Here is a 13,480-nt window from a genome sequence, read left to right as displayed (position 1 = left end):
CATCCTTTGCAACATGCCCGTCGCAGAACCGTGTTGCAGGTCTATGTTATTAAAAAGTTGGTCTAACATTTGTCAATCGGTTAGGTCTCCTCGTTTAAGGATGGAACGCTTTAATGTTTCGTACGGTTCAGAAACATCGCTAGCAAACATACTAGGTGTTACGTACCCGTTGAATTCCCGCGGTAGTGCCTTGACTACTGAGAGGAATTGTGCACGTGTGTCGTTCACGCCGTGCTCGTGGAAGTCGGCTTCTGCGTAGCAGTACCAGGCTTCGATATTGTCGGGCCAGAAGGGCATGAGCTGGAACGAGGGTGGGAACATAGTCTTAACCTTAAATACCTTGGTGGTCTGTTCAGCCATAGGGGAAAATTAAGCACTAGAATACACGAGTGAAAAATATATAGATATCCCGAAAACGCGGGGGAAAAATATCACGATGTATAAAAAATTAAAATAAAGCAATGATATATAGAATCCCAAAATGGAACAGACTCACAGTTTACGATTTGGTGTACCAGATCACGTTAGGCTCACCAATGAAGACGGCACAGATATTCAGTGTTTGACAACGCTTTTACCAGTAACACCTTCTTATATAACTCGTACCCACCAAGAGAAATCAAAAGACAGAATCGAGGAGATCAGAAGTTGTACTTGACGATTCCCAATATATCGGAATTATCTGACCTAATCTGGCTAGCGATTGCAATAGTAGTTGAGCACAGTGTTCCCACACGTGATCCGTTGCGGATGCATGACCGAGCGCCTTCAGCTAGGTGAGTCCATTAAAACTAATCTGGTTAGCATCCAATGTCGAAAACTTACAGAGCTATTTATTTTGGGGATTTATTTACCGCTACAAGGCAAAACACGTTTACTTAAATCTTCGCCTTAGCACTCCTCTTCAAAAAGGACGCAAAAACGATTTCAAAACAATGGTAGATCTAGGTGGTTTTTGACCCTACCTCCTCGATTATCTTATTTTTTGTATGTGGACGTAGTATTCGTTTATGCTATTTAGCATGTTACGAAATCAGTCTACCCTCTCAACAACCCAACGGGAAATACAAATCACGGCGTACATAAGACCGGTGTTAAGTCATAAAAAATCCAAGATCTTTGATTGGGGTGAGTGGTATACGGGCTACTCCTGTGGAGCTGAGATCTTGGATTCGCACCCGTGAAAAGTCAGACACTTCAACGTAAAAAAGTACCACATATTCTTCAGTTTCTTTTTAAGTCATGTCAACCCTTAATTAAAACCACGACAATCGAACAAATTTTACAATTGCTTTATATTACCAATAATAAGTATTGAAATGAGGATGGATAACCTCGTTTCTTCGGAACGGTGACCTTGGTGCGTTACGTAAATTCGTTTTGTGGCTCTTTTGTACAATCGGTTCGTGTAGACTGATTTACTTGTCTTAGAGTAAGGATTTCACATCTGATTGATTTTTACTATTCTTTAAGTTGTGAAATCTCAATCACTCAATGCAGTTAATGAAAACATTAACACTTGGATGATGACTTAACACCTAAAGTCCTCTATTTATTATATGAGCTTGAATTATGTTAGAGGGCTTTGGTCCAGTTACTCCATAATTTGTTAGACTCCAATGAGTTCCGCGTAGACAAGTGCGTTTTCGGTTCATAATCAAAAGACTAAAAGATTCTTACCAGTTTTTGCGTATGATTTGTCTCTCGAATAGATCAACTATGGTAATAATCCATCCGATAGTTGGCCAGCCAGTGAGAAAATCTGTGTGCCAGAAGGTATGCAACTGATAGATTTTTCTGTATTTTAATCAAAGTCTAGTTAAGGAAAACAGTTTAACTCGAGTTGAAATATATTTCTTGGAATCCGTTACCAAAATTCAAATCGTTCATTTTTTATCAACCCGAGCATCTCGTCAGTCTTGCTCATAACAATCTTTTGGGCTCGTAATTTATCAGTTATTAAGTAAGGGCTTGAAACGTTTTAACCCTAGAAATTATATGTAAACAGCAGTATGGTTCGGAAAGAAGTGATGAATTCGGGAAGTTAAAAGTACGAAATAGTATTGCAATTCAAAATCGAGCAATACATAAGGTTTCAGTACATCTGCGTTATCACATCCAAGGTCGTTAGCCTCTGATCACGGTTATAGTGCGAATACAACGTGATTGTCTGCACTTTCAGGCTGTAGTTTGCCATAATTCTCAGGTTGTTGTGAGCGGAAACTGAGACCTATCTTGATTGTTCACCACATATTTGATAAGTAGTGATGATTGTTGATTTTCCTTCATTATGTTTATAAAGCATGACTGCCTAAATAATTTTATTTCGTTGGAAGATAAAACGGTTTCTTTACTATTTATGGGCAATGCTGCATGTTGACTCAGGTTGTATTAGTGCGAATATAGAGAATTTACGTTCAAGATATTTTGAAACTTATATTTTAGGGAGGTGACTTACTGACAGCTATTAGTGCAGAACACATTGGGGAGTTTTACAGCCTGGTTTTCTTATTTTTTGACAAGTTTTCGGACTTCATTTTTGTTGAAGTGGTGTTTCAACTCTTTTGTCTTGCTAATCTTCAGGGTCAGAGTTTGTGATTCAGTACATGGATCCTTTTCAAAAGCGAGATAAAATTCCACGGACACCACCTGGTCAGTCTTTTGTGGACAGATCTTACATCTTTGATGGTACAACAAATGGTGACTGTTCTATTTACGACGAGTCGGGTAATCGGAGGACTTCTGTTTTTGATACAGCTAGAAAATACACTCTCACTTTTGATAACTATGGGAACACAAGGTAGGTTTTTCAACGTTATGAATAACTGACTGACTGACTTTCCCCCTAATTATGATATTTATTCCTGATGATAATAAGTTTTTTAGTTGTATTTACTGTCTTAACCTTTTACTACTTGTCTTTCTCACCTTATAACTTAGCCTTCGAACTTCATGTGACATAGTTTCACTCGATATTTCTTTGTCACTGAAACCAAATAGAATTTCAAGAATCGGTGATTTGCGGACAAGTTCACATATGGCATCCTCTAGACAGTATGGATTGTTCACATCATCACCTGTTAATGAGTCTACTCCCCGTCCAACTAAATATCCCCAGGTGTGTGTTTTCTTTTATCGTGGTTCTTATATAATGTTTGTATTTAACCTTAAATCCAACGGTTTATGGGTCTTTGAAACTAATAGAAACTTAATTGCAAAAGTACAAAAACGGAAACCTAAGAGAACATGTTCAGATTGTACTAAGTGCTTCATACTTAAATGAAAGTATGAAAAAGAATAGTAAACAATGTAAATTAGCCATACAGGTCATTTTTAATCATTTCTTTGTGAAAATTCATTTTAGAAGGAATGTAATGAACAAACAGTTGCTAATTACACATCTCTAGATAAGGAGAATATTTCACCATCCAAAGAAGTATGTCCAGAGATTGCTACGGTTAAAAAGTGTCATGCCAAGAGAAAACGTGAAATTTCACCTGATAGTTCAGTCGTTAATTCATCGGTTCAATCAACTTTTGCCGTTCCTTCGACAGTCCGGCAGCTTCGACCCAGACGCAAGGCAACTCCTGTCGTCAGTGACCAGTCATTGTCTCATCAGTCTGAATGTCTAGTGGTGACGAAAAGTGCCCAAAAGAATCCAAATATGAGGTCAACAAAAAGGTAAGATTTTGTATAACATGATCGTCACAAAGTCCCATAAAAATGTAAGTGATGTCTGCACAAATTTAGAAGAAAGGACTAGGTAAGGGTGTCTAAGGCAAACGTGAAGTAAGTCCATGAAACCATTGGCTATTGAACTAAGCTATGCATATAGGTACATACTACCTAGTTGGGCTCCATGCGATTATTGTGACCAAGGGTTAGAGACTGAGTGACTTGACTCAAAATCGTTCAAAATGGTCCTCATGTAGGTTCCAAGTCTTAATTATTCACTGCACGAATCCATATTTTCTTTTCGAACGATATCTTGGATGATTCATCTTTGTCACCTCTGTTAATGCTATTTCCGCACATACCATTGTCACATCTGGTTATGCTGTTGTGGTGTGCAAACTTGAACCGACGCACACATGTCCTATGTTATGTTCAGCTAATTCATTCACCCTACATGTAAAATTTATTCTGTAAAGCTTATCATAAATACAACTGATCTGATTAAAGTAAAATAATTTGATATATTTGATCCGTTTAAGCAAACGAACTAATTCGTCTCATCTGTCTGAAGTAATGAATTCCCCAGTAGTCATTGCCGATCCTGTAACCCCTCCAACACTTGTTCCTCGACACAGGCGATTACAGCCAGCCAATACTCAGAGAAGACGACGTGCGAATGTTAGCACTTCATCTACTTTGGATCACAGCAAAATGTCAACCTCTAATTCAACTGAAAATGACTCAACTATTCATCAACCATCTACTGTTCGGGTATGTTGGTACCTTTTTAAAAAAAACTATTTCTTTTTGCATATCGTACTTTAAGTTCCAGTCAGTCGGAGGTTGATTATGAATACAGTGGTCTTGAGTGCTGTTAGAGGTATGAGGGCGGTTATCACTTCCCGGTTGCCCACACCGTGAAAGGGTTGTTCTGGAGGTACCTGAAAAAGAAATTGGATTAGAGGTGGTCTTAGTGACCTGGGAGTGTGACCGCAGTGCCCAAGGGACAACTGCTTGAAATCAATCACACACGACCTTTTTATGGGTAATTTTTGTGTTAGCTCCGTACTTTTGGGGACCTTACCGCCGGAGACGGATATCCGTGGGATAAGGCGAGGTGTGCGTTTTTAGGGTCGACCTTTTCTGACCCCGCCCCTCCTTGTGGGAAGGCAGCATCGCTGTCATGCTGGTTGTCTGAAGGAAACACCTTACTGCTGTCGCACCTCTGTACAGTCAGCAGTACGACTTCGCCTTCGGACCTTGGGTTTGTTGCTTTTAGTCTTACCGCTCTTCAACCGACCTGTCTGACATGGTAGGACCTTGAGGAACAGTTGTTCCAGCCAGTATAGCTCAGTTGCTTCATCACGATAGGCAAGCCCGACCACCACGTCAAGGTAACAACAACGGTCGGGAATTTAAGCTTCAGTATTGGTCAGATAGAATTAAAAATTAGTCACATCTTAAAGATTGTTTTGTAGTGATCCAGTAGTCTGAATCGGTTTTGAAGTACGCTGAAGTGATTTCAAATGGTCACATCTCAAAATTTAAACATCTTGTTTATTTTATATTCCAGGCTGGTATTGTTTGTAGAGAACGTTTCAACGGCTTTATTTTCAGTGCAGTCTTGTAAAAGCACTTGCGGTATATTCAGGTCGGATAAACCAGCCAAGGCCATTCCCATAACCGATTGTTCCCGCTGTTCAAACTTTGGTTTAGGAAATCACATGTCACAGTTATCAAACGAGTCAGCAATCTGCTATGCAATATATTCATGCTCAGAGAAAATTTATAGATTACCAGTATTTCGTCGTATGTGAAACATTCTCGAGTATGTTAGAACATTCTAGTGAGCACTAATCAAGTTAGACGCAGGGTAATAAGCGATTCCATTGGTGTAGTTGTGAATCGTCATCGACTGAGGTTGTTGGGACATGCGTTACTCATACCCGATCATCGTCTGTCTCAATGTAATATCGGTTGATGTAGTAATAGGTTGGAGAAAAAGTGGGACCGGTCAAATCAAAACGTGACGTCAGTCCACAAAATAATTGACTATTGTTCTAATCCTGGTTGAGTCCACCCGATTACCACGATTAACAATTAAGGACATGGAGTGATGTAGCTCAAAATCGGTTTGCATAGTGAAAATGGATTCAGTTTTCGCCTGTCTATTGGTTCTGGTTTTTAGAGTTTTCTTATACTTTTTACCTCGCTAATTCATAGCTAAAATGATAAAGCAGTCGTACTATAGTGAGGGGTATTAATCATATAAATGTGCGTGGCCATGTGATAGCATTTGAAGAGGGAGAGTGGACCCTCTTTTTGAATAACCGGTTGTTTAAATACTGCACTATTTTATATTTTCTGATTTATTTTTAGAAAAAACCAAGGGTACAAGTCGCTTATAATATGTGAGTCTTACCACATGCCGATTTATAATCATAAATTAATTGGTGCATCTATATGTATTGATTGCATTTATTTTCATGGTAGTTTCTTTGATGAAGTGATATAATTCGAAGAAATCACTAAAAACTGGAGTTGTCATGCAACTACTCAGTCCCTTTATTAATTCTAAAGTGTTCTGTTTTGAATCCCACAAGTCCAAATTCAGTACCGCCATATTTTTCGAAAATAACATGTGTATTAATCATCGTATTATATTCTAGGATTTATTCGGTGTATCCATTTAGCAATCGGAACCTTCATATTAATATGAAAAAACCCAAAGGTTCCTAGTTCTCTGTATAGGGTGTGATTGATGATCACTGCTGTGATGCTACAGACTAGGATTAAACTTATATTTCTTCATTAATGGACGGACTATCATGTTTATCTCGCATCTTTAAAAGGTAAATTTCTGTACGTGTTCTCACTTATTTAATACATACAAAATCTGGTACAAATGGGCATCAAAAACAGCATACACCACATAACACACAGATATAACATTTCAAAGAAGAAAGGAAAGAAAGAGAATACAATCAGGATAAAAAACACTAGTGATACTACCCCTAACTGTCCAGATCGAAGTAGGTATTTGGGGTGAATGTTATAAGCTTCGACTCAAAGCTATCCAATGGTGTTTTAACAAGTAATACAGTGCTCCATGTCTATATAAAAAAATCATCACCAAATTTTACAACTATAAATCAAATAAATATCCATAAGATTGTAAAACATTATTCTATCAAACACACAGATCACTAATTACCTATGAGAATAAAAGTCTCACTTGTTACTCTCAACTTTGTCTTCAATAATTAATCTAATCATATTGATAAAGTATTTCTCACTTCATCCCTAGATATTGAATAAAGCTAATAGTAATAATAAAATAAATAAACTATGAAACTTTAGCAAGTTAACCTACTAAAACAACAAGGGAAGTTTTCAAATTGGTCTAGCTCACCATCGAATAATATCAGAAGAGTTTTTGTGGATATTATAGTAATTTCAATAGTTGAGATCATGAGTCAATTGAAGCTAGACCACCATGTAAAACCTGGAAGCACTGGTCGGCTGTTTCGTCCTATTATGGGACCCCTCATCAGTGCGCATCCAAGACCCCGCTTCGCGGGACTTGAACCCAGGACCTTTCGGTGCTTTCAGGTTTTCCATGGTGGTCTAGCTTCAATAGACTCGTGATCTCGACCACTGAGATTACTACAATCTCCACAAAACCCCTTTTGATACTAATCAACATATTCTCACTAGTGACTGGCGTCAAGATGTATATCCTGGAGTTCTAGTGAGAAGCAGTGACCAGTGAAGTTCAACCGGGTCAGTTGTGAGATAGTAACTCACTGACGACAATAGTGGATGTGTCGGCCAATTTCGTGGATTAGTTAAAGCTAGACATTAGCGCCGTTGAATACCGGCCGTCTCAGTGGTCTAGTAGTTAGGCGCTCACGCGCGAGACTGATAGGTCCTGGGTTTGAATCTCGCGAGGCGGGATCATGGCTGCGTACTGCAAAGGAGTCCCACAATAGGACGAAACAGCCATCCAGTGCTTCCATGTTTTCCACGATGATCTAGCTTCAATTGACTCATGATCTCGACCACTGAAATTACTACAATCTCCACAAAACCCCTTCTGATAAGAAAGTGTGTTCAATAAATGTTCATCTAAATTTCAGTGTTCATTCTTCCAACTATATTATATTTTGTTTTCATTTTTTCAAAAAAATAACTATTCATTAACTATAGTGAAGACGAGCCAATAGCTGCACGTTTACGACATAAAACACGTGTCTCTTATACGGGAACAAAAACTTCAATGTAAGTTTTCATTATTGTTGATTTAAACATTAGTACTACACGTTTCCAATGTTATGTAGACATTTATGTGCATTGATGCTAGAAGGTATACTCTAGAAAAACTTCTGCTATTATACTATTGTGATGTATGCCACTGATGCCAATAGATATAAGTAGTATGTACCACCAATCGAAAGTCGAATGTCTGGATGCAGAAGATTAAGATCGAAGAGAATGAGAACAGAGGGTGGTTGGTGTGAAACGAAGAAACAATTTAGTCTGAGACAATTGAGTGATATTTTGTAAATGAAGTATTTACCATATGGTTCTCAGATTCTAGTAAGACATTCTGTAATTTTGTGTTCAAATACATTTGGTTGTGCCCCACTGGTGTTCTCGTTCATTACACTGTGCTACCATGCTCTGTTTGGGCGTCCGGGCGGTATTCCATCCCTCACACAAATCGAACCATTTGTGTGGCGCATATATATTTGATGCCTCCATACACCAATGTTTGTAAGTACACGCTCAGTTCTGAAGTTATGTATGTAGTAATAGTGTAATATTTCCCTCTATAAATCAGCGTTTCCTACTGTTTCATTTTCACGGTTTCAAAAGAAGTAGTAGTGTAGTGAACGAGAACTCAGTTTTAATGCACAATTATACAGTTGCTAAGCAAAATATGGAAATTATACATTAAGTACATCATTTGCACATCTTTGCAGTGTCCTTTACATACTTCATTATTCTTCTGATTCTGTTGTTATCTCGGTTGCTGTCCGATTTCCTTCTTTTTCTCTTCATTTCAATTTTCTGTTGGCAGGCATTCCCTTTCCGACTGCTGTTATATACTACTTATGTCTGCCAACAGATGTAGCATACACTACTGTAATAATGAAGAAAAGGATTATTAATACACTTGACCAGGTTAAGATATTTTATTGACTCTAGAGTCTAAATGCCTACTTAATCTTATAAACAGACAAACATTAAATAAAATCCAATACTTCTTAGTTGCCTATTGTAATCAACCAAACTGTCATACACAATACCTATGGTCATTATTGTTTAAAATACTGTTATTCTTTCCTTCTATAAAGAAATCTGTTATAAATTTATTTTATCAGTTTTATTAAGGAAATGCTATTTCACATTGGTCTAGTTAATATGTCATTCAGCTACAACGTAGGACCAGGCACATATATGCATCGGTCCAATTTGCCATACCTCATTAGCACAACAAGATGAACACCGAATTCATAGGAGTAATTAAGTCAATGGTAGTAATATATAAAAGAAAGATTGCATATAATGATATAGTACAGGAAGAAAGAATTAGTTGATAGGAAGAAAGATATGAAGCGATTTTAATCTCATAGTTTAAGAGAAGATAGAGTGTGTATACACCGACATCATTGTGATCGATTTTGAGCCATGTCACCAAGAGTCTACAATCATTGGTTACGATAGTCACGATAGTTAATATATAGTAACTTTTAAATATATGTACACTGATATATCTATCATTAAGTGAAAATTGTTTTTTACATGTTATCGTATAGACATTCAATGTAGTCTTTTTCATAATAAATGTTTTAATTTGGTAATATTATAAATAGTATATTCCTAAAATGATCATAAATAATCATTAAAAACTTGTTATGCTCGTATGATTTTGATATGATTGAAAAGATTTATGAGTCAGGTAGATAATTTCAATGAAGTTTTGTTATCTAAGCTGGGTGGTTTATGATAAGTTTTCCAACTGTACACTTGAATCAGTTTCCTAAATTTTTTTTATAACCCTAGACTAAAATGTACACATTTATTATTTATTTAAACACATGAATATTGGTACGAAGAGGTACCAAATAGTTATGCGCCACATAAATCATTCGATTTGTATGAAGGTTGGGATACTGCACGGGTGACCAAACCGAGGCAGGTAGTTTTCTTAGGGGGGCCACACCCGGAACGTTTTACCTAAAGGTCTGATTCACAATGTAGTACAGCAACGTCAGGAGATGCAGTCCTATGGTAGCTGGTGACCAACGATTGGTTCATACGACATTTATCCTTCAGGATACCGGAGCCCATGTGCACCATTAGTTTGGAATCACGTTGTCCAACTCCCCTAGGTAGACTCTGTATCCATCAACCCGGTTAAAGTTCCGGACATAGGCTTTTCGTCCTCTGAATTTCGTAAACAACAGTAATGCCGCGAGAAGGCAGTGAGTAGGACTTCCCTGTTAGTGGTTGTATGCATGTGGCCATGTGAGATCATTTGAAGCAGGTGGGCTGACTCCGTACCGTCGGCCGTACCAGGGCATCTGGGATCTACGAGAGAAAATGCGCAAAGTGTGAAAAGAACCCTTTGCTCCAAGATTATTTATGCACAGGGAATCGTGGGTATTCATAGTATTTCAGATTGCCTTGTGTTTCTGGTAGTTTCTGGATCCACCATACTGAACATAGTATCAGTATAGGCAATTATCCAATCAGAAGTATGACATACAATTCTTCACTTACTAGATGTTTCTGAGAAACTTCTATTCAATTCTGATTGGATAAAATGTTTCCCAGTGTTTTCAGTGCCCATTTATTGAGAAATACATTTGATCTCCTTAACACCTTTCTTCTTTCACAAAATAAAACTTCATCTTAAGATTTAATTGCTATATCCATTTGATAAAGTTCACTTTTACTACCCCAATATACTGATGATTGTTGATTCAATAATATAATGAATTTTGCATGATTAAACTATCAAGTTTAGGGAAAAAACTTCATTTAAACATTATTTGGTTCGTTTTTTTTAAACTTTATAACTTAACCAACTTAATTCTGTTATTCTTTTCATTAATTTATATAGGTAAATAATAGTATATAACTATATATATTCTGTACAAAGTAAATTGAAATCATACATTTATCTCTATTCAATAGTTATCTTGTCATTCCAAACTACAATGTTTACATTTTCCTTTCTCCATGTATCTATTTACATTTGTAGTTATAACTAAGTATCTTAAATAAATCATACTACTTATAGGTTAATTTTGTTATATTCATTCCATTCCATTCATTTCTTCTCTTCAATTATTATCTCTCTTTCCTTGAATGTATACTTTTGCATAGATTTGCTTTTGTACTTTCTTTTTCTTCTCAATTTTACAATAGGATAAAAATATACTATTTTTTTTAACATAATGTTTTCCATTTACATTCGGTTTATACAAAAAGGTAATTTTTGTTGTGTTTGTGTGTGAGAGAGAGAGCGGGAGAGAGGGAAGAAATTGTTCTGGTCTGTTTAAGATTTTTATTTCAGTAGTTGGAATCATGAATCAATTGAAGCTAGACCACCATGGGAAACCTGGAAGCACGGGTCGGTCGTCTCGTCGTGGTATGGGACTCTTCAACAATGTGCGTCCACAATCCCGCCCCCCGCGGGGGGGGACTGACTTCAAGAGGCATTTCCTGGAGTCCTAGTGAGAAGCTGTAACCAGTGGAGTTCAACAAGGTTTGTTGTGAGATATCAGCTTACTGAAGACAATGGCGTACGGTGGAGCAATTTCGTGGATTGGTCGAAGTTAGACATTAACACCGTTGGATGCCGGCCAACTCAGTGGTCTGATGGTTCGACGCTCGCGCCCTTAACTGACAGGTCCTGGGTTCGAATTTCGCGGGGCGGGATCGTGGATGCGTACTGTTGAGGAGTCCCATACTAGGACGAAACGGCCGTCCAGTGCTTCGAGGTTTTCTATGGTGGTCTAGCTTCAATTGACTCAATTATTGAAATTTCTAAAATCTCCACAAAATCCCTTCTGATTTTAGATTTTTACTATCAGAAAAAAAACTCGATTTATTTCAGTGTAGTATGTCTTCTGTTTACAATTGTTTGGTCACAAATGTCATGTTTTGCTAGTCTGATTTTACTACTGACAGAATTTTACTGATCAACTTACGATGTAGTCACCAGTTCAAGTGCATGCGATGTCAAGTCACTGTGTTGAGATGTAAGGCGGTTGAAGGTAGTCTACAAGAAACCCTGGTTTCATAATGTTCGCCTGTCTTCACCAAGATGTTGTAATCTTGAGGGAACTGATGCTTCTTGGCAGATCCAGTCCTTTATCACTCAGTTTAAAAATCGGAGACATTACTACTGGGCTGCTCAAACTTCGAATTACCAACTATAGGAACAAAATGTATATCCTCAAGTTTACAAGTACACTGCTAATGAATTCCAAATAGCAAAAACCTCATGTTCATGATCTCCTGTCGATTCACCTGACACAGCTGCCATTTGTAGTCTGGTTATTAATGCGTCTCACTTGTCTCAGATGGAAATCATGAGAATGAATCAATAACTAATAGAACACAATTGATAATCGTGTAACAACCTTATTAAAACTGTGGGTCGTGTTTGTGTGTTGTTATTTGAAAACCGTTGTATTAAAAACGTATATTTTCCAGTTAGCGAGCTAAAGTATAACTATATTGAGTCTTTTCCATCCAGCCTGTTTTACTACATTTTTTATCAAACCATGCTAACTGACGAGTGAGGATAAATTCCATTCTCATTCACAATTTTGACGTTGCACCTGGAAATCAACCAAAATGAAGCGGGAATTATTATTTACACTCTTGTAATTCACTATTTGTCGTTTTTCCTGGCTTATATGAAAAATGTAAAGTTTTCTACGGCGAAACTAACACTCAAACATGCTACGGAGGTATTCAATGTTTGATAGTCGGTCGTGACGGAAGAAAAATCACAGTATGGCAAAAGTCATATTGACGCCTGTCACCCCTCGTGGAGGAGAATAGGCCATCCACCAGTATTCTCCATCCATCCTTTTCAGTTCCCATTCATCATTTTGACGTCTGCTTCCGATTCCCGATGTAGTGCGTTCTTCGGTCTCCCTCTTTTTCATTTCCCTTCAGCATTCCAGGTAAGTGCTTAGCAAAAGACATACCTCCAATTAATTCTATAATAGACATTATCCCGAATTATCTACAATTGATTGACCAAGCAATTGAAAGCATAACCGCAGTTAACGACTAAGATACACTTAAATGACTTGGAGATGTCTATCTCCAGCTCTAAATGACTGGTCGTTTGTCTGGAGTAAAGAAGCTGACCGTGTTTTCAACTATTTGGCATTGATACATGCTACCTAATTACAATAAGTAGTATAAAATGTAATACAAAACATTTGTAGTAGAATTCAAGTTGTTACAAATCGTAAATCAATGTAACGTACCAAGTAACTAAAGGTTCTTTAGGATTCAAAACAAAATGGAATTGAATAACAGAATTTTAAAAAATCAGGGTACTTTTGTTAATTATTGGTTCTATTTCAGACTAACATTCCTATAAACTTGTAACGAGTTTAGACAACAAAGGAAAACCTTGTGCGCGATTGTTTGTTTGACCGTGGAAAAAGACTTGAGAATACTTAGCGACAGTTGCTTATGTGTTGGATTACACAGTATAAGACAACAGGGGATGAGCTACAGTGAAGTTTACTTTCCATTTGTTAAT

General features: G+C 37.4%; 1 protein-coding gene across 2 annotated transcripts; it reads left to right on the top strand.

Moving 5' to 3' along the window:
• Window positions 1–1,359: 1,359 nt before the first annotated feature.
• MS3_00001775 (uncharacterized protein) lies at window positions 1,360–13,096 on the top strand. 2 transcript variants are annotated; one of them, XM_051209265.1, is made up of 8 exons: window positions 1,360–1,432; window positions 2,584–2,800; window positions 2,941–3,118; window positions 3,365–3,681; window positions 4,215–4,446; window positions 6,055–6,086; window positions 7,885–7,956; window positions 10,808–13,096. In XM_051209265.1, the coding sequence occupies exons 2-8, from the start codon at window positions 2,607–2,609 to the stop codon at window positions 10,809–10,811; spliced, it is 1,029 nt and encodes a 342-aa protein (XP_051073054.1). In that variant the 5' UTR covers window positions 1,360–1,432; window positions 2,584–2,606; the 3' UTR covers window positions 10,812–13,096. The 2 variants fall into 2 exon arrangements, with proteins under 2 accessions (XP_051073054.1, XP_051073053.1); XM_051209264.1 differs by adding exons at window positions 1,474–1,776; window positions 1,815–1,963 and having other exon boundaries at window positions 3,365–4,446; window positions 7,885–13,096.
• The last annotated feature ends 384 nt before the right edge of the window (window positions 13,097–13,480 follow it).

Source organism: Schistosoma haematobium, chromosome 1 (assembly GCF_000699445.3).
Source record: "Schistosoma haematobium chromosome 1, whole genome shotgun sequence".
Taxonomy (NCBI): domain Eukaryota; kingdom Metazoa; phylum Platyhelminthes; class Trematoda; order Strigeidida; family Schistosomatidae; genus Schistosoma; species Schistosoma haematobium.
The sequence above is the reverse complement of the archived record's forward strand: the minus strand, read 5'-3'. Positions and strand labels throughout refer to the sequence as shown.

Coding starts and splice junctions, on each gene's coding strand:
- MS3_00001775 (XM_051209265.1), top strand. CDS start 2,607: ATGGATCCTTTTCAAAAGCGAGATAAAATTCCACGGACACCACCTGGT. Junction 3,119..3,364: donor GTCCAACTAAATATCCCCAG/GTGTGTGTTTTC, acceptor AATTCATTTTAG/AAGGAATGTAATGAACAAAC. Junction 6,087..7,884: donor GTACAAGTCGCTTATAATAT/GTGAGTCTTACC, acceptor CATTAACTATAG/TGAAGACGAGCCAATAGCTG.